The 27,336-nt window shown below is 48.3% G+C and overlaps 1 protein-coding gene across 3 annotated transcripts; it reads left to right on the top strand.

Annotated features, from left to right (window-relative positions):
* Window positions 1–115: 115 nt before the first annotated feature.
* On the top strand, window positions 116–27,031 carry MANBAL (mannosidase beta like). Of its 3 annotated transcripts, XM_042931011.1 has the most exons (4): window positions 116–154; window positions 10,594–10,806; window positions 25,462–25,750; window positions 26,089–26,198. In XM_042931011.1, exons 2-4 carry the CDS (start codon window positions 10,657–10,659, stop codon window positions 26,103–26,105), a joined length of 456 nt encoding a protein of 151 aa, XP_042786945.1. In that variant the 5' UTR covers window positions 116–154; window positions 10,594–10,656; the 3' UTR covers window positions 26,106–26,198. The 3 variants fall into 3 exon arrangements, with proteins under 3 accessions (XP_042786945.1, XP_042786946.1, XP_042786947.1); XM_042931012.1 differs by lacking the exon at window positions 25,462–25,750 and having other exon boundaries at window positions 26,089–27,031; XM_042931013.1 differs by lacking the exons at window positions 25,462–25,750; window positions 26,089–26,198 and adding an exon at window positions 11,791–11,877.
* Window positions 27,032–27,336: the final 305 nt, after the last annotated feature.

Here is a 27,336-nt window from a genome sequence, read left to right as displayed (position 1 = left end):
AGGGCTCTCCCTTGGGATCAAACCCACAAAGTGGGGACAAAGACCGGAACCCCAGCAGCGCGGGCGGAGCGGAGCCCGCCGCTTGCTCGACGCGTCACTTCCGGGATCCGCCGCGGGGAACCACTTCCGGGGGAGCGGCCCGGCGGCGCGGGAGGTAAGTGCGGCGGCGCGGCGGCCGGGCTCGGGCTTCGGGGCGGGGCGGAGTCGCCGGGGTGGCGGGAACGTTGAGGGGGTTGGACTCCGGCGCCCGCGGCCCTGCTGCTCCCGGCGGCGGCGCTGCTCCGCCGGTCCCGGGCACACTCGGCGCGCGGCGAGAATAACTTCCCGGGGCGCCCCTCAGGAAGTTGCTTGCAGAGGGGAGTTTGAGTCCCTGGGAGATGGACGGCCTCGCCTCTGCCGCCGCGAGCGTTGTTCCGAGCCCGGGCCCGACCCCAGCGCTCGCTGCCGGGACCTGGCCTTTCCTTCCATCCGTGGAGCATGGGAGGCGCTCGGGCGCCGGAATCAGTCCGGCCAGAATTCGACCGCTGAGTGGGCCCCATATTGCTGTGTGTTGCCCCTCTGGTCCTCAGTTTCCTTCTCTGTAAAATGGGCGCATAGCTTGATCTGAGAATTAAATGAGATGGCGAGTGCAGAGCGCTTAGTAGGTGCACAGTGCGTGTTTGTTGGGTGAATTCTTTTAAAAATTTATTTATTTATTTTAAATAATCTCTACACCCAACCTGGGGCTGGAACTCACCACCGCGAGATCAAGAGCCCCTGCTCTTCCGACTGAGCCAGGCAGGCGCCCTGAGAATTGCCCCTGTTCTTAAGATCTTACATTAGGGTAGTGCATGTGTCATAATGAACCAATATTGCTAAGTTAGTGTTAACTAAAGTCCATGCTTTATTCACAGTTGCTCAGTTTCCGCCTAATGTCCTTTTTCTGGATCCTATCCAGGATACTCTCTTATGTTTAGTAGTCACGTCTGCTTGTCTCCTCTTGGCTGTGATAGTTTCCCAGACTTCCTTGACAGCTTGACAGTTTTGAGTATTACTGGTCAGATATTTTGTACAGTGATCCTCAGCTGAGGTTTGTCTGATGTTTTTCTCATGACTAAATTGAAGTTATGGGGTTTGGGGAGGAAAACCACAGAGGTAAAGTGCCATTCTCATGACATCATATCAAGGGTACATACTATCAATATAAATGGTCACTGTTGGTGTTAACCTGGATCACTAGCTTGAGGCAGTCAGGTTTTTCCAGTAAAATTACTCCCCTTCCTTCCCTCTTCCATATTGTACTCTTGGAAGAAAGTCATTACATGGAACCGGTACTTGAGTGTGGAATCATGCTTCACGCTTAACGTCAGATAAATCTACGTAAATTATTTGGAATTCTCCACAGGAAATTTGTCAACTCTGCCCTATTTATTTATTAACTTATTCAGTTTATATCAGTGTGGTCTCCTATTTATTTTCATACTTTGGATTATAATCCAGTGCTGCTCTATTTTATTGCTCAGATTGTCCCAGCTTCGGCGGTTGGGCACTCCTTTATCCCTTTGAGGTACCCCGGCACGTGTGTTTTTTGTTTTGTTTTGTGAACACCTTCTGTTCCAGGTTCATCTTGTACATTTCGTGCCTCAGTCCCAGAATTAACCATTTCCCCAAGGAGCTTGGTTCCTTTTATTGGAGAAAGTATTAAATGCCAAGACCTCGGTGCTAGGTGTGATCATTACGCCCATGTTTCCAGGCCTTCAGTGCAAGAGACAGATGTGTGTGTACTAACTTGTATATATACACGCATATCTATAAATATTTCTCTGTGGAGTCACCTGTATCTATATTAAGCTAAATATGGGTTCATACTGATATCTGCAACTCTCATCCATTCCACGTGGATCATTCTAGCCTCCTCCTCTGGCTTATCTGTGACTAATCTTAGCTCCCACCATCTACCATCCATTTACCCAATTCAGTTTCAGTATACACATGTAATGGTTTCAGAATTGTTAACCTCTATCCCCTTTGGGAAATAATGTTACCAACTAGAGTTGTACAAGTGCAATTCCTTTTATCTTTAGTCCCACGGACTCCACTCATTTCCAAAGTTACTGAGGTCAACACCTGATTCCCCCTGCCCTTTCAGTGAAGTTGTTTAATACATTTGTCAAACATTTCTTTTTTTTTAAATATTTTTAAATATATATATATATATATATATATTTTTTTTTTTTTTTTTTTTTTGAGAGAGAGACAGAATGCGAGCAGGGGAGGGGCAGAGAGAGAGGGAGACACAGAATCCAAAGCAGGCTCCAGGCTCCAAGCTGTCAGCACAGAGCCCGACGCGGGGCTCAAACTCCCAAACCGCAAGATCATGACCTGAGCCGAAGTCAGATGCTTAACTGACTGAGCCACCCAGGTGCTCCATACATTTGTAAAACATTTCAGTTCAGAATGTCACATTTTGTGTTCCCTACTGGGATACCTTGACCTCCTAAGTGATTTTTTTTAAACATTTGCATCCATTAAAGTTTACTCATTGTGCTGTACAGTTCTATGCATGTTGACAAATCCTTAATGTCGTGTATTCACCATTACAGTATCATACAGAATAGCTTCACCTTCAGGGATTATTTTTAACTTCTTTCAGGTTTCACCTCAGCAAAGCCAGTAGCTCTCTTTTCAAAATATGTCCATTACCCCAGAATTTGCCATCTCCACTTCGACAACCGGGTGCAAGCAGGTCTTTTTTTTAGCTGTTACAGCAGCCTCCTAAGTGGTCTCCGTGTTTCTTTTCCACTCTTACCCCTCTGCAGTCTGTTGTTCTCAACACAGCAGCCAGAGGGACCATTTTAAAATAAGTCAGACCTTATCATCTTCTTTGCTAAGTAGCTTCGAGAGGCTCCCCTTTTATTAAGGGGAGAAGCCAAAGGTCTTATAATGGCCTGCTAGCCCTACACAGCTTGCTCGCTCTACTGTTCTCCTGGATCATCAAGTTCATTCCTGACTCAGGACCTTATCCTCCAACCTGTTCCTCCAACCTGGGGTAGTCCAGCAGACATTTAAATGACTCATTCCTGTGCTTTTTTTTTTTTTTTTTTTTTTTTTTTTTTTTTTTTTTTTTGCCTCTGCTGAAATGTCACCTTCTCAGAGAGGTCCTTCCCTCACCGCCTCATATAAAATAGCACTCCCTCTATATTTTCTCCTAATACCTTTGACATTGTATTACGTGTGTGTGTGTGTGTGTGTGTGTGTGTGTGATTGGATGAAGTCATTTCATTTGGATGAAAACTCCCTGGCAGGAGTCAGAATAATATCGACACATAATAGGCGCTGAATAAATATGTATCCAATGAACGGCTATCTGAGACCACTAGAGTCTGGCATTCAGGGATGAGCCTCAAGGGTTCTAGTAGCTTATGAAATTATTTGCCATGTTTGGTAATAGATGAGTAAGTAGTTTTTATTAAATTCTGGTAGGGGTAAGAGATTTCCACAACGTGTGAAAACCTCTGCTCTTAAAGTGACTCTGGCTAGAGTCACCGGAGGATAGTCAGCTCTGCCCTGACTCACTGGGAAAGCCTAAGCAGGCCCCAGGCTTCTCAACTCCTACTTCTCATTGTTAAATGAGGCATTTGGTTGAGGCATCTGCTCTTGCTTTCATGGTGGGAGACAGGCATAGGCATCGTCATTTACCAAATATTTGAGTCAGGTCCGGACCAGGGCCTTATAGTGAGCAAGTGAAAAACGTTAAGACTCCAGACTCCTGACTTCTCAGGTAACAAGCAATAGGTTTTGAATTTTGGCCTAGAGCACACATACTTGGATGTAAATGGCTACAACTGAAATAAAGCTTCAGGATACAATATTGATCCTTACTAATACGGTATTTTCTGTTGTTATTTATTTAATTAAAGTGCTAGCTAATGAAGGGAAAGGGAAAAAGTGCTGGATACAGCCCCTAAGTGGTTTCCATAGCTCACCTAATGGGTCACAGCCTGCAGCTGGAAAGCCGTCGACCTGGTGGGGAAAGCTCAGGCCCTGGAGTAGCCAGCCGGTTTGAACCCTGACTTTACCACTCATCCACCAAGTAATCCCTGGGCAGGCCATGTAACCTCTTCAAGTCTCAGTTTCCTCATCCTCATCAGCAGTAATACCCACCTCCCCACTGGTTGGGAAGTGAATGAGATATTGACTGGGAAGTGTCGTGCGTATCCGGCAAGTGATTCGCTCCTTGCTGTTGCTGCTACCGCAACAGTGGCCCGGGGAACCACTGGGCACCAGGCAGCCTGAGGGCAGCTGCCTCCCGCTTGAGATGTGAAGGATGAGTAGGACTCATGTGACTTCTGTACTCAGGAAAGGAAGACCCAGAGTACTGGCAGGAAGGCCGGGAAGTCAAGCACAGGGGTGCAGAGAAAGCTAGGGAAGTGTTCTAAAGCATACACTATATGTGTAGAGTGTTTGATGTTTCCCAGGACCCTTTTACAGCCACCCTCCCGCAACACCTGTGCTGTCCAGTATAGGAGTCCTCACTTGAACAGCAGCGATTTACATTTTCCTAGTCTCTTCTGATCTCTGGCCGGTGAAATCACTTTATACGTGGTCACGGCCGCAGGGTTTGTATAATTGTTTTCTTTTTTCAGCTCATGTTATTCTCCAAGACTTTATGCTGGCCTGATACGTGTTTATATTTGCCATTGTAGTGAAGGGGGACTGTGCCGGGATGCGCCGTAATCGGGTTAACTGCTTTACTGTTGGACATTTTGGTTGCTTCCTGTTTTGCAGCATAATGAATAGCATTGCCATGAACTTTTTTGTACCTGAAGCCTTTTTTCTCGGTTTGAATTGTTTCCTTGCTGTAAATTCTAGGAAGTGAGTTATTCAGTCAAAGGATATAATCACTTCTATGGCTCTTGTTATAGGTTGTCTTACTGCCATTAAAAAAAAAAGAATCCTAAATGCATTATAGCTTAGAATAGAGATGATGGTCATTTGGCTCCTGAGAACATCGAGTCCCCAGGAGGTCAAGAGATGGGCCCAAAGTGTAGCTAATTGCTGATAGAGTCTGGCTTTTTGCCTCCACCCCCAGGCCCCATCTTTTTATGATATTCCAAATATTCATTAACAGTGTTGCTGTTAAGCATAGTTCATCTAAGTATCGATAAGTTCAATAGGCTTGTTACAGCTTTGGGACCAAGGGCATATTTAAAAATGTATACTTTATGAGCTGCCACTGTGAGGGAATGTGAGCTTTTTCTTACACCTTGGTGTTCACGTGGTGGTGCCCTGGCAGAGCTGCGTGTTTCCTCCAGAGAAGCTGTTCTCGTGGCCACCCTGGAATTCACTTCGGGGCCAGTTCATGAACCACCCCAAACAAGCTGCCTGGTGTCTGAGCGGCATACCTTGTATTTGACCAAAAATGGTATTCCTGAGCTCGAGGCCCCACCTGATTCACCACACTTGGATCCAGATGAGGTTGGGTTCTTTCCAGAAGTCAAATCCTTCCTGGGAGGAGGAAGATCTGCCAGCTCTGAGGATTTTTTTTTTTTTTAAAGAGGGGCCTTGGGCTTTGAAGGCAGCTCCCAAAGAGAGCAGAAGTGATGGGAGAGTGGCCACCCTGTTGGCTCAGGCACGTGACCTTCCTGTGTGTGCAGGACAGTGTGAATTTGCATAGGTCCCACTCTGTTTACTGAGAAGGTGGTTTTGTCATCCTTTAGTCACTCCCTGGCATTGGGACAGTCGTGCAAAGCAGTGATGCGGCAGAGCCAAAGTGGAGGAAGGTCTTAGAACCTTTTCTTCAGCCCGGAGCAGAACGTTTTCTTTAGCCCGGAGCTATGCCACAGGAACACAGTGCAGGCCACTTTGGGTCATTTTACATTTTCTAGTAGCTACATTTAAACAGTAAAAACAGGGGCCCCCCTAAAGTGTCCATTGATTTCCATTCAGGTTTTCATCTCAGGGTCATGAGTTCAAGCCCCATGCCAGGCTCCCTGCTGGGTGTGAAGCCGACTTAAAAAAGTAAAAAGAAAAAGGTAAAAAAAATTTTTTATGGTGGTAAAATATATATATAACATAAAATTTACCATTTTAACCTTTTTTCTTTCATTTTAACCATTTTAAATTATTTTTTATTAAACAGGTTTTTTTTAATGCTTGTTTGTGTGTGTGTGTGAGAGAGAGAGAGAGAGAGAGAGAGAAAGAGAGAGAGAAAGAGAGAGGAGACAGCATGAGCAGGGGAGGGGCAGAGAGGGAGGGAGACACAGAATCCAAAGCAGGCTCCTGGCTCTGAGCTGTCAGCACAGAGCCCGACGCGGGGCTCAAACTTGTGAACTGTGAGATCATGACCTTAGCAGAAGTCGGACACTTAACCAACTGAGCCACCCACCGCCCCTCATTTTAACCATTTTTAACTATATAGTTCAGTAGCATTCACAGTGGTGTCTAACCATCATCACGATCTATTTCCAGAACTTTTTCATCATCCCAAACCGAAACTCTATCCATTAAACAATAACTCCCTATTCCTCCTCCCCCCAGCTCCTGCTAACCTATAGTCTAGTTTCTGTCTCTAGGCTTTCCCTCTAGAATTTGTGTCTGTCTCTAGAATTTGCCTATTCTAGGTACCTTTTAAGAGTAGAATCATACAACATTTGTCCTTTTGTGTCTGGCTTGTTTCACTTAGTATCATGCTTCATGTTTTCAAGCTTCATCCATGTTATAGCGTGTATCGGAATTTCACTCCTTTTAATAGTTGAATAGTGTTCCTTTGTATGTATGTACCTCGTTTTGTTTATCCATTCATCTGTTGATAGGCTCTTGGTTGTTTCCATCTTCTGGCTGTTGTGAATGCAGCTGTGAACACTGGTGTACAAGTATCAGTTTGGGCTCCTGCTTTCAGTTATTTTGGGCATATACCGGGGAGTGCAGTTGCTGGATCATATGGTAATTCTTTTTTTTTTTTTTAAGTTTATTTATTTTGGGGGAGAGCGTGAGCGAGTGTGCAGGAGCGAGCCCACGTGAGCAGGGGAGGGACAGAGAGAGAAGGAGAGAGAGAATCCCGAGCAGGCTCCGAGTGTCAGCACAGAGCCTGACATGGGGCTTGAACCCATGAACTGTGAGGTCATGACTTGAGCAGAAATCAAGAGTTGGATGTTTAACTGGTTGAGCCACCTAGGCACCCCTTCATGTGGCAGTTCTAGGTTTAACTTTTTGAGAAGCAACCAAACTGTTTTCTAGTTTCTATTTTCACTCTAGTATAATTTCACTCTAGTTTGTATTTTGATAGTGTTCTTTGATGCACCAATTTTTAAATTCTGATGAAGTCCAATTTATTTTTTATTTTGTTGCCTGTGCTTTGGGTGTCACATCAAAGAAATCGTTGCCAAGTCCAGTTTCATGAAGATTTTCCCCAACGTTTTCTTGTATGAGTTTCATAGTTTTGGCTCTCAAGTTTAGATCTTTGATTCTTTTTTTTTTTTTTAAGTGCATTTATTTATTTTGAGAGAGGAAGAGAGCGTGAGCAGAGGAGGGGCGGGGGGGGGGGGTGGGGAGAATCCCAAGCAGGCTCCATGCTGTCAGCACAAAGCCTGATGAGGGGCTCAATCCCACAAACTGTGAGACCATGACATGAGCCGAAATCAAGAATCAGATGCTTAACTCACTGAGCCACCCAGGTGCCCCATATCTTTGGCTCATTTTTTAGTTTGTTTTTGTATATGGTATAAGATTCTGGCCTCATTATTTTGCATGTTGCTATGCAGTTTTCCCAGCACCATGTGTGGAAAAGACTGTTCTTCCCCATTGAGTGGTGTTGGCGCCCTTGTTTGAAAATCAGTTGACTACACGTGAGGATGTATTTCTCAGCTGCCTATTCCGTTAGTCTATATCCTTATCCCAGTGCCTGTTTTGCTTACTGTGGCTGTCTAGTAAGTTTTAAACTCAGAAAGTAAATCCTCCAATTTCGTTCTTTTTCAAGGTCAGGTGAAAATAATACAATTTAATCCAGTATATCATTTCAACATGTAATCAATATAAAAATCTCGTTAATGAGGTATTTTACATTTTTATGTTCCTACTAGCTCCTGAATTGAGTATATATTTAACAGCCCTCTCAGTTTGGATCGGCTCTGTTTCAGCTCTCAGTAACCGCATGTGGCTCATGACCACCATATTGGACAGCTCAGTTTTAGCAGGAAATAGCATTGTGGCACAGATCTCTGAAAATACAGAGGGCTTTGGAGTCAGGTGGGCCTGGTTCCAAAGTAAGTTTGCCCCTTTCTCATTGGGGTGGGCAGGAGGAAGACGCTGTTAGGTGCCGTGGTCGAGGGGAAGCAGTTCAGTCATACCAGGGTAAGAGGATGGCAATAAGGAGGGCATGCTGGAGAGGTGACCCTTGAGCTCAGCCTTGGAGGTACAGTGGGGGCTTCACCATGCAGTCAGAACAGAAAAGGGCATTCTTGGCAGAGTGTGCAGCCTGGGCAGAGGCCCAGGATTTTGTTTTTATTTTTATTTTTGAGACAGAGAGACAGAGCATGAGCAGGGGAGGGCAGAGAGGGAGGGAGACACAGAATCCAAAGCAGGCTCCAGGCTCTGAGCTATCGGCACAGAGCCTTACGCGGGGCTCGAACTCACAGACTGTGAGATCATGACCTGAGCTGAAGTCGGACGCTTAACTGACTGAGCCACCCAGGCGCCCCAAGAGGCCCAGGATTTTGAAAGAGCCCGGGCTCTTGGAGAACTACAGGCAGTTCTTTCGGCTTGACCAGGGTATTAGGAGTGGGGTCCCTGCTGAAAGCAGAAGCTGGCTGGGGCTGGACCTGTCACCACTGGCCACCACCATGCCCCCTGTCATTCATGTCCCCAGCATCTCTTATTTGGGTTACTGGCAGTAGCCTTCTCACTGGCCTCCTGTGTCTACTCTGTACCCCCTCATCCCACCACTTAAAATGTAAGACACTCGGGGTGCCTGGGTGGCTCAGTTGATTAAGCATCTGACTCTTGTGGCTCAGGTCATGATCTCACGGTTCGTGAGTTTGAGCCCCATGTCTGGCTTTGCGCTCTGGAGCCTGCTTGGGATTCTCTCTCTCTCTCTCTCTCTCTCTCTGCTCCTCTCCCACTCTCTCTCTCTCAATAAATAAGCATTTTTTAAAAAGTTAAAAAAAATAAAAAATAAAATGTAAGTCACTCTAGGGGAGAATGGGGAGGTTCCTCAAAAAACTAAAAATAGAAATGCCCTACCGCCTAGCAATTGCAGTATTAGGTATTTACCCACAGGATACAAAAATACAGATTTGAAGGAGTATGCACAACTCAATGTTTATAGTAGCATTATCAACAATAGCCAAACTATGGAGAGAGCCCAAGTGTCCTTCGACTGATGAGCGGATAAAGAAGATGTAGTGTATATACATAATGGAATATTACTCAGGCATCCAAAAGAATGAAATCTTGCCATTTATGACGTGGATGGAGCTAGAATGTATAATGTTAAGCAAAATAAGATAGCATACTTTTTCAATCAGAGAAAGATACCATATGATTTCACTCATGTGGAATTTAAGAAACCAAACAGATGAACATATGGGAAGATGCGGGGAAGGAGAGAGTAAAACAAACTACAAGAGACTCTTAACTATAGAGAACAAACTGAGGAGGGTTGATGGAGGGAGGTGGGTGGGAGATGGGCTAGATGGGTGGTGGGTACTAAGGAGGGCACTTGTGATGAACACTGGGTGTTGTATGTAAGTGATGAATCACTGAATTCTATACCTGTAACCAATATTACACTGTATGTTAACTAAAATTTAAATTTAAAAAATATGTATATATATAAAAATGTAAGTCAGATCATGTCACTTGTCTGCTCAGAACCCTTCAGTGGCTTCAGTCAGCTCGGAAGTGTCAGGGTCCTAGTGGGTCAGCCTACACTCCTCTCTGATCTTTCTTCCTTCCCGAGCATTCTTCTCTGACATTTTGGACTCATTTCCCTACCCCAGGGCCTCGACACTTGCCTTTCTCTCTGCCTGGATATGCCTCTCTCATGCGTTCCAGTGGTTTGCTTACACTTCGTGTCTCTGCCACTCGATTCCTGTCTCTTTCAGAGCCCTTCCTGTCTGTCACCCTGTACAAATTAAAATAGTACCCTCAAGTTTTGTTCAAACCAGTTGTCACTAGCTGACGTAGCATGTCTGGATGCATTGCCTGCCTGTGCCCTGAGATGTAGGCCCCAAGAGAACAGGGATTTGTCTCTTTTGCCCTCTGTTCAGTACTTGGTGTTCAGTAAGTGTTTGTTGAATGGATAATTGGATGAATAAGTGAATGAATGAACAAAACCTGAAACATAGCTGGCCTTCAAACGTATGTTGATTAGAGATTTGTGTTGAAGTGTTTGCATTTACTTACTTATTTTCTCTAACTTGGAAAAATTTCAGACCCACAAAAAAGTTGAAAGAATAGTCCAACGACAATCCATATGTATTCTACTTAGATTCAAGAATTGTTAGCATTTCACTATAATCGCTTTATGTATTCTTGCAAGTTTGTGTGTGTTTGTGCAAGTGGAACTATTTAAAAGTCAGTTGTAGAAACATGACACTTAACCTTTGTGTTTAGAAGTTGGCTCTGGAGGGTGGTGAGTCAGAGGAGACCGACCGAAGGCAGCAGGCGGCTGAGGTCATGGCCTCCGACCTGGACTTCTCACCCCCCGAGGTGCCCGAGCCTACTTTCCTGGAGAACCTGCTACGGTACGGACTCTTCTTGGGAGCCATCTTCCAGCTCATCTGTGTGCTGGCCATCATCGTACCTGTTCCCAAGTCCCACGAGGTGGTGAGTTCTTCCCTGTGAGCCTCCACTCCTCAGACGGGGTTCTAGGTACTAAAAACAACACAGCAGAGAAGATCAGTTGGGACGATGTCACATTCCCACCCAGTGGCCTCGAACCACGTGACCAGTATTTTATTTGTTCACATGTGTTAAGCACGTTTTTATTTAGTGCCTACTACATGTCATCCTGCTTCGAGATGTAGTATCTGTCTTCATGGAGCTTCTAATCCTTGAGAGAAGGGCAGATATGGAACAAGCGTGCATGTTGCCATAAGTCCAGGGCACTTGTGCCGGTGTGTATCAAGGGGAAGGACCTGATTTTACTGGGGCAGGGGCCCACCTGTTGCCCCTCCCCCAGGGAGAGGGAATTGCATTTGCAAGGACTCTAGTTCAAGTAACTGAATGAAGGTAACTGTGGCCAGAGCACAGAGGGGTCATGATGAGAGGTGCAGCCAGAAGAGTGGGCAGGGCCCAGAGGGTTTTAAGTAGGAGACTGACATGATCAGATTGGCTTTTTGTGGTTTTGACATTTTCCTATAGATCTCTTTATCCTGTAGCCATTCACACTCCTTCTACTACCCTCTGTTTTCTCATGACATTGATCTGTTGGAGAAAGCAGGTCATTGTCATCTATGATATCCATATCCAGGATTTAGCTGATTGCCTCTGTGTGGTGTCATTTAACATGTTTCTCTGTTCCCCATACTTCCTATTAATTGGAAATTCAGTCTAGAGGCTTGAGTCAGCTCAGATCAGGTTATTTGCTAAGAACACCTCATAGCTGGTGCTGTGAACTTCCTGTTGTATGTCATCAATGGACATGTGTCTGGTTGTCACACATTTAGAGATTCTAGGATTGATCAGTGGATTCAGGTGGTGTTAGCTGATCCCTCTATTAAAAAATCCCCACCAGTCTTTCACCTAAGTCGTTTTAGCATCCCTCGGTGATCATTGCTAAGTTCCATTATTTCCTTTTGCTTTTACTAGCTGGAATTCTTCAGTGAAGAAGACCATTTCTTCATTGCCTGTATGGTTATTCTGAAATGCTATTCATAGTAAAGGCTGGATAAATTATTGCTTCTTTCCCTTTATAATTTTCAGAGCAGTAAGTTTGGACTCCAGCAGCCTCCAATCTTGACCAATGAAACTTTGATTTTTATATCATTTTGAATATATATTTTTATACATTTGACATGTTTTTAGTTTTTTTAATTACAAAAATTTTTAATGTTTATTTCTGAGAGAGAAAGAGACGGAGCATGAGTGGGGGAGGGTCAGAGAGAGAGGGAGACATGGAATCCAAAGCAGGCTCTAGGCTCTGAGCTGTCCGCACAGGGCCCGATGCGGGGCTCGAACCCACGAACTGTGAGATCATGACCTGAGCCAAAGTCGGACACTTAACTGACTGAGCCACTCAGGTGCCCCTTTAGTTTTGTTTTGTTTTTTTAATTTTTTTTTTTTAACGTTTATTTATTTTTGAGACAGAGAGAGACAGAGCATGAATGGGGGAGGGTCAGAGAGAGAGGGAGACACAGAATCTGAAACAGGCTCCAGGCTCTGAGCTGTCAGCACAGAGCCCGACGCGGGGCTCGAACTCACGACTGCGAGATCGTGACCTGAGCCGAAGTCGGCCGCTTAACCGACTGAGCCACCCAGGCGCCCCACCCCTTTAGTTTTTTTAATGCTCAGATGGTCTCAATGGGAGCTTCATCAAGTTGTGTGAAATATTGTCTACCAGGGAAGTTCATTAGAGACTCATTGCCTAGGACTTAACAATATTGAGTGTAGGTTACATAAGCTGCTCTGCTTATGGACAAAATTCTAGACTTCCAGCAGGAAAGCAGGTATTCAGCATAAACCATATTGTTTGGTTTAGGTACAGTGAGTCACTCGTACCAGTTCTGGGAATTGTAGGAACCACCCAAAATCCAATTTCACTCGTGCCCTCCAAGGGCCAACCTTGCAAGTAGGCTTTTCTAAAGAAAGCAGGTTTGTTTGTTTTTTTTTATGTTGATTCTGTTCTGCACACTTATAATATATTTATTATAACTTAAAACTATATTGTTTTTTACTACTAACAGTAAGACTCAGAATGAAATTTAAGATTTTTCTGAGGTTCTATTTGGCCTTAGAATATGTCCCAGTAGGGATGTATGGTCAGAGTACTGTGTTTAGTAATTCTTTTTTTCATATAGTTATACTCCTATCCTCATCTGAATTTAGCTTAATTTGTTTCAGCTTGTTTTGAACTTCTTTATGTTTTTCCTTTTTGATTTAATTAACAGATATAAAATGTGTATGTACACCATTTTCCCACATCAAAATGATACAGGATAAAATTGTCTTCAGAAACAGAAGTCTCCTTTAATATCAATATCCTCTACCCTATTCCCTTCCTCCCTCCATAGGTAACCATTTTTATTATTTTTTTAAATTAAAAAAAAAAGTTTATTGGGGTGCCTGGGTGGCTCAGTCAGTCAAGCATCCGACTCTTGATTTCGACTCAGGTCATGATCTCACCATTTTTGAGTTCGAGCCTTACATCGGGCTGTATGCCAATAGCATGGGGTCTTCTTGGGATTCTCTCTCTTCCTCCCCCCCCCATAAATAAATAAGCATTTTTAATAAATAAATATTTATTTATTTTGAGAGAGCGAGCACGTGTGCATGTGTGCACACAAGTTGGAGAGGGGCAGAGAGAGAGGGGGAGAGTGAGAATCCCAAGCAGGCTCTGTGTTCAGTGAGGAGCCTGATGTAGGGCTTGATCTGACTGCAAGATCATCACCTGAGCCAATATTAAGAGTTGGACACTTAACCAACTGAGCCACCCGGGCACCCCCATTTTTATTATTTTGATTTATTCTTTTGTTTCTTTTTGGAAACATAAGCAAATGTGTATATGTGTGTGTGTGATGTGTATGTACATATGTGCATATATAAATATTCTCCCCTTTGACACGTAAAAGATAGCATACTATTAAATACAGCTTCACATGTTTCTTTTCTCGCTAAACAGCATACAAGATATTCTGGAGATCAATTTTTCTTGGAGATGACTCTGTCCCAGAGATCCTGCTCACGTAGCTGGGAGAGTCATAGCCATTTACTGATGCAGTGGGGAGCCCTGGCAAAGGAGCCACTTGGGGTGTAGCTGGGGAAAGAGCGTGCTGAGTTCAGTTTTAAACAGGTGCCTTTGGGGCGCCTGGGTGGCTCATTCGGCTAAGCATCTGACTTCTGCTCAGGTCATGATCTCCCAGTTCGTGAGTTCGAGCCCCGCGTCGGGCTCTGGACTGACAGCTCGGAGCCTGGAGCCTGCTTCAAATTCTATGTCTCCCTCTCTCTCTGCTCCTCCCCTGCTCACGCTCGGTCTCTCTATCCTTCAAAAATAAATAAAAACATTAAAAAAAAATAAAATTTTAAACAGGTGCCTTTAAGATATCCAGGTGGTTCGGGGGCACCTAGGTGGCTCAGTTGGTTGAGCTCCTGACTTTGGATGGGGGTCACAATCTCGCGGTTTGTGGGTTCGAGCCCCACATCAGGCTCACTGCTATCAGTGCAGAGCCCGCTTCAGATTTTCTGTCCCCCTCTCTCTCTGCCTCTGTCTCTCTCTCTCTCTCCGTCTCTCTCTCTTTCTCTCAAAAATAAACATTAAAAAAGAAAAGATGGCCAACTAATCTTTGACAAAGCAGGAAAGAATAGTCAATGGAATAAAGACAGTCTCTTCAGCAAGTGGTGCTGGGAAAACTGGACAGCGACATGCAGAAGAATGAACCTGGACCACTCTCTTACACCATACACAAAAATAAACTCAAAATGGATGAAAGACCTAAGTGTAAGACAGGGAGCCATCAAAATCCTCGAGGAAAAAGCAGGCAACAATCTCTTTGACCTTGGCTGCAGCAAATTCTTACTTGACATGTCTCTGGAGGCAAGGGAAACAAAAGTGAAAATGAACTGTTGAGACCTCATCAAAATAAAACCTTCTGCACAGCGAAGGAAACAGTCAGCAAAACTAAAAGGCAACCAATGGAGTGGGAGAAGATATTTGCAAACGACATCTCAGATAAAGGGTTAGTATCCAAAGTCTATAACGAACTTACCAACTCAACACCCAAAAAACAAATAATCCAGTGAAGAAATGGGCAAAGACATGAATAGACACTTCTCCAAAGAAGACATCCAGATGGCCAACTGACACATGAAGAAATGGTCAACATCACTCATCATCAGGGAAATACAAATCAAAACCACAATGAGATACCACCTGACACCTGTCAGAATGGCTCACATTAACAACTCAGGCAACAACAGATGTTGATGGGGATGCAGAGAAACAGGAACCCTTTTGTATTGCTGGTGGGAATGCAAACTGGTGCAGCCACTCTGGAAAACAGTATGGAGGTTCCTCAAAAAATTAAAAGTAGAACTACCCTACGACCCAGCAATTGCACTACTAGGTATTTATCCAAGGGATACAGGTGTGCTGTTTCAAAGGGACACATGCACCCCCATGTTTATAGCAGCACTATCAACAATAGCCAAAGGATGGAAAGAGCCCAAATGTCCATCGACGGATGAATGGATAAAGATGTTGTATATATATATACATATACAATGGAGTATTGTTCGGCAATCAGAAAGAATGAAATCTTGCCATTTACAACTACGTGGACGGAACTGGAGGGTATTATGATGCTAAGCGAAATTAGTCGGAGAAAGACAACTATCATATGACTTCATTCATATGAGGACTTTAAGATACAAAACAGATGAACATAAGGGAAGGGAAGCAAAAATAATACAACAACAGGAGGGGGACAAAACATAAGAGACTCTTAAATATGGAGAACTTGCTGGAGGGGTTGTGGGAGGGGGGATGAGCTAAATGAGTAAGGGGCATTAAGGAACCTACTCCTGAAATCATTGTTGCACTATATGCTAACTAATTTGGATGTAAACTTAAAAAATAAAATAAAAAAAGAAAGAAAAGATACCGGGTGGCTCTGCCAAGTATGCAGAAGGTCTCTAGCAGGAGGAGGGTCTGGGCTGAGTGTTCATCAACACGTGAGAGTCGAGATGTACTTGAAGTCGGGCGAGGACGCAGTTTCCGCGCTGAGAACATGGGCTGAGATGAGGAGAGGTCCAAGGCTACAGCTGCGACGATTTAGCATTTAAAGGGCAGGCGGAGGGAAGGCATAGCCAGTGAGGGCATTGAGAACTTTGGTGAACATGGACATGGGCCCGTGGCCTCCGGATGGTTCTGTCCATCTCTGTTTCTTATTCTGGTATTTGGAGAAGGAGGTCACGATTGGAGTGTTTCCGCCCACAATTGTATCACACTCTAAAAGCGTAATCCCTGTGCTCTGGGGCTCTGTCCTCCCAGCCTCGGCATGCTATTGGCGATTATAAATAACAAACATTTTTACTGTCATTGGCCACTGATGAAGCCAATGCTAAGAGTCCCAAGGGAGGGAGGTGATGAATGTTTTTATTTTGTAGGCAGAGATGTAGAGTCAGAGGTGTGTGGCCTTTTGGAGAGCTGCTGCTCACCTCCTGTCATGTTCTTAGCCCTTCCAGGCTAGCCACAGAGGCCTGGGTCAGTTCAGCAAACAAGGGAAAAGGGGTGCCTTTTCCTCCTCTCTCTGCTGTCCTTAGCGGCGCAGCGGGTTGCGGTCTTTTGAGACGGGGAGTTGACAAAGGGCTCAGCAATATGCCTACTTCCCCACTCTGCTATTTAGAGGTTAATTTGGGACAACAGCTTCGTCTTTTAAAATATAAATAGAGTACATAACATCTCATTTTAATTTATCTTGCAGTTTAGAGCAGTAAGGCTCGCATAAGTGAACTGTCTTCATGACTGAAGCTTACTGTTTTAGCTTTTTAAAGCTTTTCAGTGGATCAGTAGCAACAAATAACAGTGCCGGTCATTAAACTTTTTATTGGTGCCTCAGGCCCCCAGTTATGCAGAGACTCTGCTGCTGGCTTTCCTCAGGGTGCCCCCATCAGGCAGCCTTCTCGGACTCCCCACGCTCCTAAATAGATAGAAGGGGACACGGCACTCTGCGCACAAGCCATCTCATGAAGGGAGGGTGGGCGCTGAGCCTGTGTTCAGGGATTGAGCCTGGCAGCTAGCTGGGATGTGGGATTTGGATGGGGATGGAGAAAAGAAGATTTTGTTTGGAGCCAGGGAGCTCTTAGGGAGGAAGGGTACCTGTGGAGTGAGAATAGCTGGTGGGGACCCCGGGCAGCCTGAGGGCAGGAGGGAAGTGGAGGGTGCCAGGAGGTGGGAGAGGGCAGAAGTGGGGGTGGGAGGACCCAGAGAACAATCTCGCTCTTTTTGACGGTTTGCTTCGGGCAAAATCATCCCTCTCGCTTGGCCTATAGAAACAAGGTTTATTAGTGGCTTTTTGGGTCAGAAGATAATATTTTTGGCTCTAGATGATGGGAAAGCCTTTGAAAAGCGAAAGAATGTCTTTCCTGTTGTTCCAGTAAGCCGATTTTTTGCAACTAGTTTATGACTTCAGTACTTCAACACTTAGCAGATTATTTTGAAAGCTCTTTTGGGGGTAATCAGGGAAGAAAGAAGGAACACATACGAATGCTTCCCACCCCACCCCCTTCCTTTTCATAGTGGGAGTAAGAACCAATTTGCAAAATCAAAACTAAAGTCCTTCCAGTCCTAAGCCAAATGAGAACTGTTCTCGTCAACACCTCATTAAACTAAGACCTGAGAAAATAAACATTTGTGTGAGAATGATTGAAGCCTGGGCCACACTTAATCCAAGCATTTTCTTGTAGGTTGGATTCTAAAGTATAAGATCGTAGATCCTTACACCGTTTCTCTCTAGTCCAGGCTGGCAGGTACATCTCATCTCTCATGCCATTCTGATTGATTTTGTGGTGGCCATAGTGAAAGGCTTCTGGGCTGCTTCTAGGCTCCAGGTAAAGCCTCATTGATGTCTGCTGTGAGTAAGGGCCTAGGGAGTCCTTGGGCTGGTCCACTACTTTCCATCTGTCTGCGCCTGCCTGGGGAGTTTTCAAAGCCCTGGACTGCCCCCATAGAGATTCTGATTCTGTTGTTCACCGTAGCCTGGATCAGTATTTTCTTGAAGTGTTCTGGTGATTCTATTATGCAGCCACTGGTCCAATCTTTAGACGATTTCCCTGAAGCACAAACCAATTTTGGGAGGGTAGGAAGTGTTCGGTTCTACATGTGTTAAGATTGAAATAATAGCAAGACGTCCAAGTGGGAAAGAAACAGCCAGTGAGAAGTTGGGGATAGAGGCCTGGGAATTATTTTATCAATATGGCATTATTACTTGAAACCCTGAGAGTGTGTTGCTGAGCTTTTCAACAGAAATTAAGATTCAGAAAAGGCCTGAACCTGGGGCATTCCCAACCTGCTTGAAGTAGTTTCTGTGCAGTGTGGATATACTGAAAAGATGTACTGAAAAGACAGCGGGTGCTGTCCCAGAGCGGGGGTGCAGCTGGGCCTCTGGAAGGGGCGAGAACCAGGGACTCTGTCACTCACCATCTGCATCTCCTCTGTATCCCCTCCCTGTCCATCTCCTGTCTTTCATTTGTCTTACCAGGGCCCTGCTTCCTCTGCTCACTGTCCCTGTGGTGAGATGAAACATGGCCACTAACAGCTTCCAAAGCTTATGTCTTTCAGCTGCAGCATCTGGAGGCTGCCTTCCTGCTTGGTCCCAGTTCCAGAATCCCCAGGGAAGGAACTGTGGCTGACCCAGCTTGGGACAGCTATGGCCAGTGTGGCGGGAGGGGAGGGTCCCGCCCCAGGAGGGACAGGGGTGCCGTGCAGACAAAGCTGGGGTCTCCGTTCCTGTCGCTGTCTCAGGAGAGACAGGGCAGAGCGGCGGGCAGAGGGGACTGTGGTCTCCCTGAAAACCACCGTGGTTCAAGGAGAGTACATGTACAACTCAGTCCCCATGGGGACCGCACAACAAGAACTCCTGAGCGACTGAGGTAAGGCTGCTTTCCTCCAGAGTTCGGCTTCAGTGGAGCAAAGTTCTTAACAGAGTTCCTGGGTCCCTGTGGGTCCCTGGATAGGCTTCAGAAGTTCACAGGGTCCCTGAAATTGTGAACAAAAATGTGCTAGATATCTTTATGCTCAGGCACGTTTTCTGGGAAGACAGGCTATAGCTGTTCTCAGTTTGATGAGGTGGGAGCCAAATTCCAGGAGTTTAAGGAGCAGGTAGTGAGGAAATAAAGGCAGCACGCTCCTCTCCCCCTTCCCTAAAAGCCTGCTGGAACTTACTCCCAGCCTCTTTCGGATCAGTTTCTACACAGAATGTTGATCCAGTTAACCCTAAGCAAGTGGGTGTTGACTTTTGGTTCAGCGACTCACCTAGCAGATAGGAATGGTTCCTCTGGCAGTGAATCACAGACTCTCCTACTAGTTCGAACGCTGACTCTTCCCATCTCTTCATGTGTTGGGTTCATGTCTCCCCAGCCGGCTGCCAGCCCCTAGCCGGTACCTTCAACTCGCACTCTGCTGTCTTTGTGTGGATTGCCACAGTCTCTTCCTGCAGTAATGGGGACTCTGTGTTGAAAGTCAGAAACAGCTCCAGCAGTTTTTCCAGAAAGAAATTGTATTGGTTCTCAGAACTGGGAATTTCAAGGCACATCTGGGTTCAGAGGCTTGAAAGGTCTTCAGGGCTCTGTCTCCATCTCCTGGCTTTCCTGTGAGTGTTGGCCTCATTCTTAGGCACTCGTGACAAGTCAGGAAGGTGGCTGCAGCAGCCCCAGTCTGCATCCTTACTGCTTATGGTTTATAAGCAAGAGAAACCATCTCTCTGCCTGTGCTCACTTTCCAGGTCTCATGGAAGTCCTCTGCCTGGCTCTGGCTTGGCCACGTGCTTGCACCTTGCCCCATCGATAGGAAGGGGCAGTGGGTACCATTTCTGGCCAGGCCACATTTAACTGGCCACAGGAGTGGCCACCGTGACTGAGAGTCCCCCTAGAACCGTATGGGATAGAGAAATGGCAGAGCCCCAGTGCAAAAGGGGGTGTTGGGCAGACAGAGGCAACTGGTGCCCAGCATTGTGATCCAGTGGACTACTCACCAGAATTGATAGCAAGAGTGGTGGCTTTCAGTGTGATGCCCACGTAGACTTCACTGTCAGCCAGAAAGCTCTGCAGATTTGGAGCCCTAAAAACGAGGGAGCCTTCCCAGCTCTGGCTGTGGCCTGGAAGTTCAGGAGCCTGTTGGAAAATTCCGCCTGGGGTTGCCAGAGTAAATAATTAACTTGGGCAAGTGTATATTATACCTACTCTCAACACCTTAGGAGACAGGCTCGTAGAACTAACTTTGCACTTCTGCCCTGTATTTTTTTTAAGCTTGGGAGCAGTTTGCAGTTGAATTGAGCAGCAGGGTGTTTTTTACTTAACGAGCCCTTCTGGAGAGATTGCTGTGTGGCGGGCAGGGTGACGTTATAAACATGGTCTCGAGATGGGTGCTGTCTCATGGGAGAGACAGCCGGACACAAAGGGCCACAGCCCAGCCGGTGGGACGGGCCTGCAGTCGTGCTGAATTGTGTCTGGAATGAGCTCCAAGGCTGTTCTCTGTAATCACAGTCTTGCCTGCCAGGCGTATCCTGGACACTGTCTTCGTGCGCCTTGTTGAGCTGCCACGGAAGGCCTCCCCCACACCTTGTTTCGGCTAGTCCTCTCTCCCCCTCAAGGCCAGTGCTAGTTCTACCCCTGCAAGGTCTTCTGGGGGGGGGGGCACCCCACCCAGGCCTGGGGCAAGAGACCAGGACCAACAGGAGCATCGCCACTGGGCACGCCCTTCATGTCCCTGAGCCTGTGTCCTGAGCTATAAAAGGAGGGCATGCAGACCCAACCCAGAGTTCTTGGGGATCAAGTGAGATAAGGTGCGTGAGGACCTGAGCACAGCACAGTGGTTTTCCTTCCCGGGACCACTTGAGAGGAGAGAGTGGTTTCAGCCCGTATGGAATGACGTTCTGTCCTGATTTATCGGACTCAATCCACACTGAACTGTATAGTGGAAATCATAAAATCCTGAGTGCCTTCCCTGCTGGAAGGGATTTGATGCATTGTGGCACAGATTCGATTATTCGAATCTGATGAATAGCAGCAATTTTCTGGCCTCGTAAGCAGCTGTGGAACTGCTTCATTATTGATGAGGCCTGTGTCCACAGAGGACGGGTGCTTCCGCAGAGCCCGGAGCCACCTGGCGGGGGAGGTTTCCTGATCCTCCCGGTGGTGGTGGCCATGGCTGGCCATGGCGTGCTCGCTGAGGAGACTTAAAACTTGCCTCCGGTGAGGCCCGGAGTTCCCAGATTTAAAGGTGGGGCTGTAGTACTCGGAGTCTGCCTCGCTTGTACCAGCAACGTGCGTTTGGAGAGAAATTACGAGTCGGTCATTCATGCAGAGTCGTCCTTACTAGCTAAGAATTTGGAGCTACAGCTCTTTGTGGCTAGGACCCCAGAGTCTTATCATGTGCATAAGAGCTGCCTTTTCTTCCCTATAGCTTGGGGGGAAGGTGGCTGTGCCCCCATTGGACCCGTCACCGAGACTCAGCCTCAGTTTCCCTTCTTGTCAAATGAGCTCACAGTGGCTGGCTCATTGGGGTGATGGAGGCTCAGTGAGCGGACGCTTGGTGCGCATCACTAAGCATGTTCTCTCTTCGTTACCCCGTGGTGCCTGGCACGGAACCTGGATCCATTGGGTGTGGATAGATAGGTGGGGGTGCGGGGAACCTAGGCAGAGCAGGAAAGGGAACAAAGCAGTGGGCGATACTGGCGGGCCGGCAGCCTGGGGTGACGGAGTGGGCTCTGTGAGGGGGTGTGCCGGGGGACAGGGCCGGCTCTGGAGTGGTGTGGGCCTGGAGGCCACAAGGAAGGTCTTGGAATTTGTCTCCTACGAAGAGGGAACCAGAAACATATTAAAGTGGCAAACAGACATGGTTGGGACTGTTGTTCTAGAATAGACTGAAAGCAGTGAGGTAGGTGGTGAGGAGAGCGTGTGGGAGGCTGACACAGTGAGGGGGCAGACCGTGGGCTGTGACCTGGTGCAGCAGTGTGTGTCCAGGGGGGCCGGGTGGATTCGAGAGGTCCTCAGAACGTAGAGCAGGCAGGACCTGGGGCCGATGGGATGCGGGGGGCACGAGGGGGCGGCGAGAACTCAGAACCGGCTTGGAGGTTACTAGCTTGGGTAACTGGGTGGGTGACGATGCCAGAATCTTTGATGGGGAGGAGAGGAGGAGGTCTGGGGTGAGGAGGAGACAGATCATGCATCCAGATGACTCGATGACGGTAACATGTACATACGCCCACAGAGAGCTGCTTTCAGCTGTGGGAAACAGAGCCTGGTGCGGGGAGCACTAACCTGCCCTCCTGACTCCTGTGGGAACCTCAGTCACAAACAAGGGGTCCGAGTGACCCGTCAACAGAATCTGGAACAAGCCATTCTTGTCGTTCCACACGGCCACCTGTGGAACCTGTGGTTCCAGCCGCTACTAAATAGAAAATAGATTTCACAGTTGACTCTGGTTCTCAGTCTCCAGCCCTGAGGTCCCGAGGAAACCGGGGACAGATGATATCCTAGAGCCATTAAGACCGCACTTCACATGCTGGCACTGCTGCTCACCAAGTGACACCTTGGGCAAGTCACACGATCTGAGTGTTTCTTTCATCTGTGCAATGGGACTCGTTAAGGCACTTTGTGAGGCTAAAATAAGGTATGTACACACCACATAACCCAGGGCCCGGCCTCCTGTAAACAGTAGTATCAGCAGCCGTTGTGGCTGTTGTTGTTGTTATTATTACTGGTGGCTATGTCTGGCCATGCTTCTGGGAATGTATGTTGGGTTTCAAAGCTGCTTATGTCCTCTGTGCCCATGGGAAAACTGAGACCCAGGACTAAACGTTATGTACATATATTTGTAAATATTTACTGAAGTTATCTCTATGCCCCAAGTGGGGCTTGAACTCAGCAACCCCGAGATCAAGAGTCACATGCTCTACTGACTGAACCAACCAGGAACCCTTAAGTGTGTTCTGTTTTCATGATGATAAACAAGAGTGAAGTCCCCATGGTTATGGGAGATCTTGCCTGATCTTCCATTTCTTTTTTTCTTTTCTTTTTTCTTTTTTCTTTTCTTTTCTTTTCTTTTCTTTTCTTTTCTTTTCTTTTCTTTTCCTTCTCTTCTCTTCTCTTCTCTTCTCTTCTCTTCTCTTCTCTTCTCTTCTCTTCTCCTTCTCTTTTCTTCTTCTTCTTCTCTTCTCCTCTCCTCTCCTCCCCTCCCCTCCCCTCCCCTCCCCTCCCCTCCCCTCCCCTCCCCTCCCCTCCCCTCCCCTCCCCTCTCTTCTCTTCTTCTCTTCTCCAACTGAAGCTGTCCCAAGGAGCTCACAGCTGGTAGGGGAGACAAACAGGAGAATATGTCACTGTGGTAAGGTAGCAGTGGCAATGCACAGTTCCTCGGTACCGGGGGTGGGAGGGGGGAGGGGTGGAAGGAGGGATGGACGCTGCTGGAGGTGGAGGAGCAGGGAAGGAAGGCTGGATGGTGAGTAGGGGTGTATTCTTGTGCTGGGCCACAGGGAGGGCTTTGCTGGGTGGCCAGGAAGGGCGCTCCTCTTGTTAAGAGTGACTGGCAGAAGCCCCGACACCTGACCCAGTGTGGGGTCTAGAGAAGAGCCCAGAAGAAGCTGGAGATGTGGCCTCCTTAGATGCCATCCCATGTGTGGGGCATGGGACCGTGGGGGATAGCCCCCTGGAAGGTTTAAGGTGGGGGGATCTGTGGCACTGAGCAGAGAGGTCAGTTAGCAGTGGAGGGACCAAAGGAGGGACTTTGGTGCTAGAGAGGGTGACCAAGTCAGGAGGTGGAAGGGGTTGTTGAATCACCGGTACCTGGTGACTGATTGGACAGTTGGGAGCAGAGAGGTCTGGGGTTACTGGGACTCTAGTTGCTCTGCCTCAGGTGGGGAGGAGGACCCTCCGCCTGCTGGAGAAGGGGCCGTGCTTGGTCTGGGACAGTGGGGTTGGAGGTGCCTGGAAGGTGCCAGTCCAGTCATCTGACAGACAGCTGGATCGGGAGCGAGGTCTGCTCAGGAGAGAAAAGGATAAGATGCCTAAGAGAGGGTCTGAGGGAAGCACTGGGGATGGCAGCCGGGTGTCACCGTCCCTGTGGATTCTGAACTGGGCCCTACTGAAAGTGGAGGAGGCACCGAGCTTTGAGCTTTGAGTGGCGGGGGAGGGGGGCTCCATCTGTGGAGATCCTGGCGGGCTTGGCAAGTTCCCTGTGCATAAGCCATTGTCTCATCGGAGGCCTTTGCCTGGGGCACTCAGGGACTGACTGGTTTCCTCTGGCCTCATAGGTACTGCAGTGGGGACGGTTTCCAGCTCCCAAGGTCTCCAAAGGCATCGTGCCTTGTGGGGTTTGCCTTAAACAGTAGCCTTCCTGCTGTGCTCTGCAGCCGGCAACTCCAGCACTTGACACACTGGCTCCTCTGAGGTTTTGTTTTGTTTGTCTGTCTTTCTAACAGGCTAACTTTTTCTTTCTTTCTTCCTTTTTTTTTTTTTTTTTTTTTTTTTTGGCCAAGTTGCATTAACAGTATCACACAAGTAGATAGGCTGGGAAAGTCCAGAGCCACCGTCGGAGACCCGGCCAGGGGAGGGACCAGCCCCCTCATTATCTTGGGAAGGTCACCCGCGGGCACCCGGGGCTGGTCTGGGCCTTTACATCTGGTGTCTCTGCTGGAGGCTGGCAGGGTGGAGGGGAGGCAGTGATGGCTGATGAGAGGGAGCCGACAGATCTCTGGAGTAGGCCAGTACATAGGTGTGGACTGCCTCTCCCAGCCACGGTCACGCGGCTTCTGTGAGCACATAGCTTAAGGTGCGGGGCCAGGGAAGGACAGAGAGCAAAGCAAGCTGGAAGCTGGGAGTCGGCCGGTTAAACACGGGGAAATATTTTTTCTCTTCCAGAAGTGTGCTCCTTCTTAGTATTCTTAGTCTGCTTTTTATTTTCCCGTTTTTGATAAAAGGACACAGGTACTGAGAAACATTTCCTTTCTGTAGTGCTGGGGACAGTGGGCCGTGGGGGGTGTGGGGAGCGTGGGCAGCTGAATGAAGGGGCAGCCGCTGCCCAGCCCATTTTTTTCCACCGGGGGATGAGGGGCCAGCATTACTAGGGCCAGCATTCAAGAAAAGCTAGGAGTCCAGATTGAATGGGAAGTCTACCAGTTGGCTCAAATGCTTAGAAATAAACACTGCAGGCCAACTGAAGTCTGCCTGCGGGCCGGAGGAGGCCCAGGGGCTGTGGTCAGTGTTCTCTGGGCTGGACCTGCCTCGCTAACATCCTGCCTGGCCGAGACACAGCGTGACTGATCACCCAGGGGAGGAGGGAGCACTTGACAGGACTGAATCCACTCCAGATTCTTGGACATAGGCTTCTGTGGCTGTGGCAAGCCGAGTCCCTCGCCTGGAGTCCTCTGTCTTCATCTGTGCAACGAAGGCCAGGGCTGGATCTGCGGTTTTGAACCTTTTTTTAGCAGCAGGACCTCTGTGTAAACCAGATCTTACAGGGAATGAGTCCCGACAGAGAAAAACCAGGGCTGCCCCAGTTGTAGGGGGAGTCTGGAGTTCCGCCCCAAGGCTGCCCTCTGCCCTCCCCCACAGGGCACCTCTGCCAGGCCCCACAGAACACAGTGTGGGGGTTGCCCACCTGCCGGCCGGCACTCTCCACCCCTCCCGGCCCTGGCAGTCTGTGGGTTGAACGGGAGAAGGAGAACAGCAGGGCCGGAAGGAGAGCAAGCCACAGTGGGTCTGTCCCACAGCCGGCTCCCCACCTGCCATCTGCCCGGGACCAGCACAGGGCCAGCAGCCAGCCGGCGGCGGGGCGCTTTCCATGCGTTTTGCCTCCTCACCTCAGCCCTCCGGGGCGTGCATCACTATTTCCATCTCAGAGGTGGGTAAACCAAAGACACAGGAAGGGGAAGTGAGTTGCTCACAAGGTCACTTGGCTGGTACGCGGAGGAGCCTCAATGCCACCCAGGCCTCCTGAGACTCCAGAGGCTGCCTCCTCCCTTGGGGCCTCTTCCTCTGTTCTTCACTGAGGACCGCCCTGCTCCCCCAGGGGCAGCCCTGCAGACGTGCGGTCCGGGGTCCCGGCGCTGACGGTTCCTGTCCCTGGTGTTTCTGTGGCAGTGTGCTTTAGTTCGCGAAGCCCCCTTCAGACACGGTCTCGTTTTGCTGGTGTCAGGCTTGACTCGTCTAAACGGGACTCTCCTTTCTATTGCCATGCAGGAGGCAGAACCCTCTGAGCCTAGAAGTGTGGAGGTGACGAGGAAGCCCAAGGCTGCTGCTCTTTCTGCCAGCAAGAGGCCCAAGAAGGAGGCCAAGAAGAAGCGGTAGAAGAAGAGGCCTGCGGAGCCAGGCAGGCGGGGCGCGGGCCCAGGGGGCAGCCCTCCCGGGACTCAACGTCCTGTTCCCTCCTTCATCCCAGGGGCAGGGCTGAGGTGGCTGGGCCGCTCTCTGACCACAGAGATCTGGACAATCGTGGCAGTCCCCAGGCCCCAGCTGGGCACTTCCACTTCCTTCTGCTTCCGTGACAGTTTAGAGCCAAGGGGACCGAAACCCCCTACGAGCAGAGGCTGTCTAAGAAGTCCGCCTGTTCAGAAGTTGGGCTGGCTCAGAGTGACACTTCCATGCTTAATCATTGTGGCCAGCCTTTACTTACCCACCTTGTGGATTTACACTACATTCTAGAGTCATGATCTCACGCTGACAAGCACTGCCCCTCCCATTACTCGTGCACCGCAGATCTGCTCATCAGTCACCTTTGTCTCTCCTAGTACAGAAGGAGCCAGGCCAGGCCTTCCCTGTTTGTTTAGGTCAAGACACCATGGCCACTGTGATGTTGGTGGTCCCACAGGCACAACAGCCAGGTCCGAAGATGCCTGGTGCCTGGTGTGAGAGCCAGCAGGAAAGCCGGCCAGGGTTGTGCCTGGTTCTCTGGCAAATGGAAGGGACTTGGCCCATGATCTTGGGCCCAGTCTTTCTGAGCCTCTGAAATGGGGGGCTTGTCAATCTCAGACCGACCTCTTTTTAGCCCATCATGGTACATTCAGTGTGTGCCTTTTGGCTTCCATCTGACACGTCTCCACTTCCCCTAATTCTTTCAACCCCAGAACAGTGAGGAAGAGTCATCTGGGCAAATAAACATCAATAAACTGCCTCCCACGCTGGACCTCCTGTGTGTTGCCTGCTGCTGAGGGAAAGGGGGAGGCTGGGTCCCTGCCCTGGGTATAGGGAAGGGGCTCCCCCAGAGAAGTGGGACAGTGGGGCCGAGGATGGCCAGAGCAGTGCTTTAGACCGAGCCGATCTGGGACAGGTTTCAGGAAGGGTCCAGCCAACTGCTTCATGTGGTCCTTAGTCACTGGAAACAGTCGTGAACGTCCATGCGTGTGTGAGAGTTTCCCTCGGGGCTGGGCCCCACTCACTCCTCAGTTCCCATTGCCAGAGGAAGACGCTGCTGGTCCTCCAAGTGGCTTG

Source organism: Panthera leo, chromosome A3 (assembly GCF_018350215.1).
Source record: "Panthera leo isolate Ple1 chromosome A3, P.leo_Ple1_pat1.1, whole genome shotgun sequence".
Classification (NCBI taxonomy): Eukaryota; Metazoa; Chordata; class Mammalia; order Carnivora; family Felidae; genus Panthera; species Panthera leo.
This window is presented reverse-complemented; position numbering and strand designations above follow the sequence as displayed.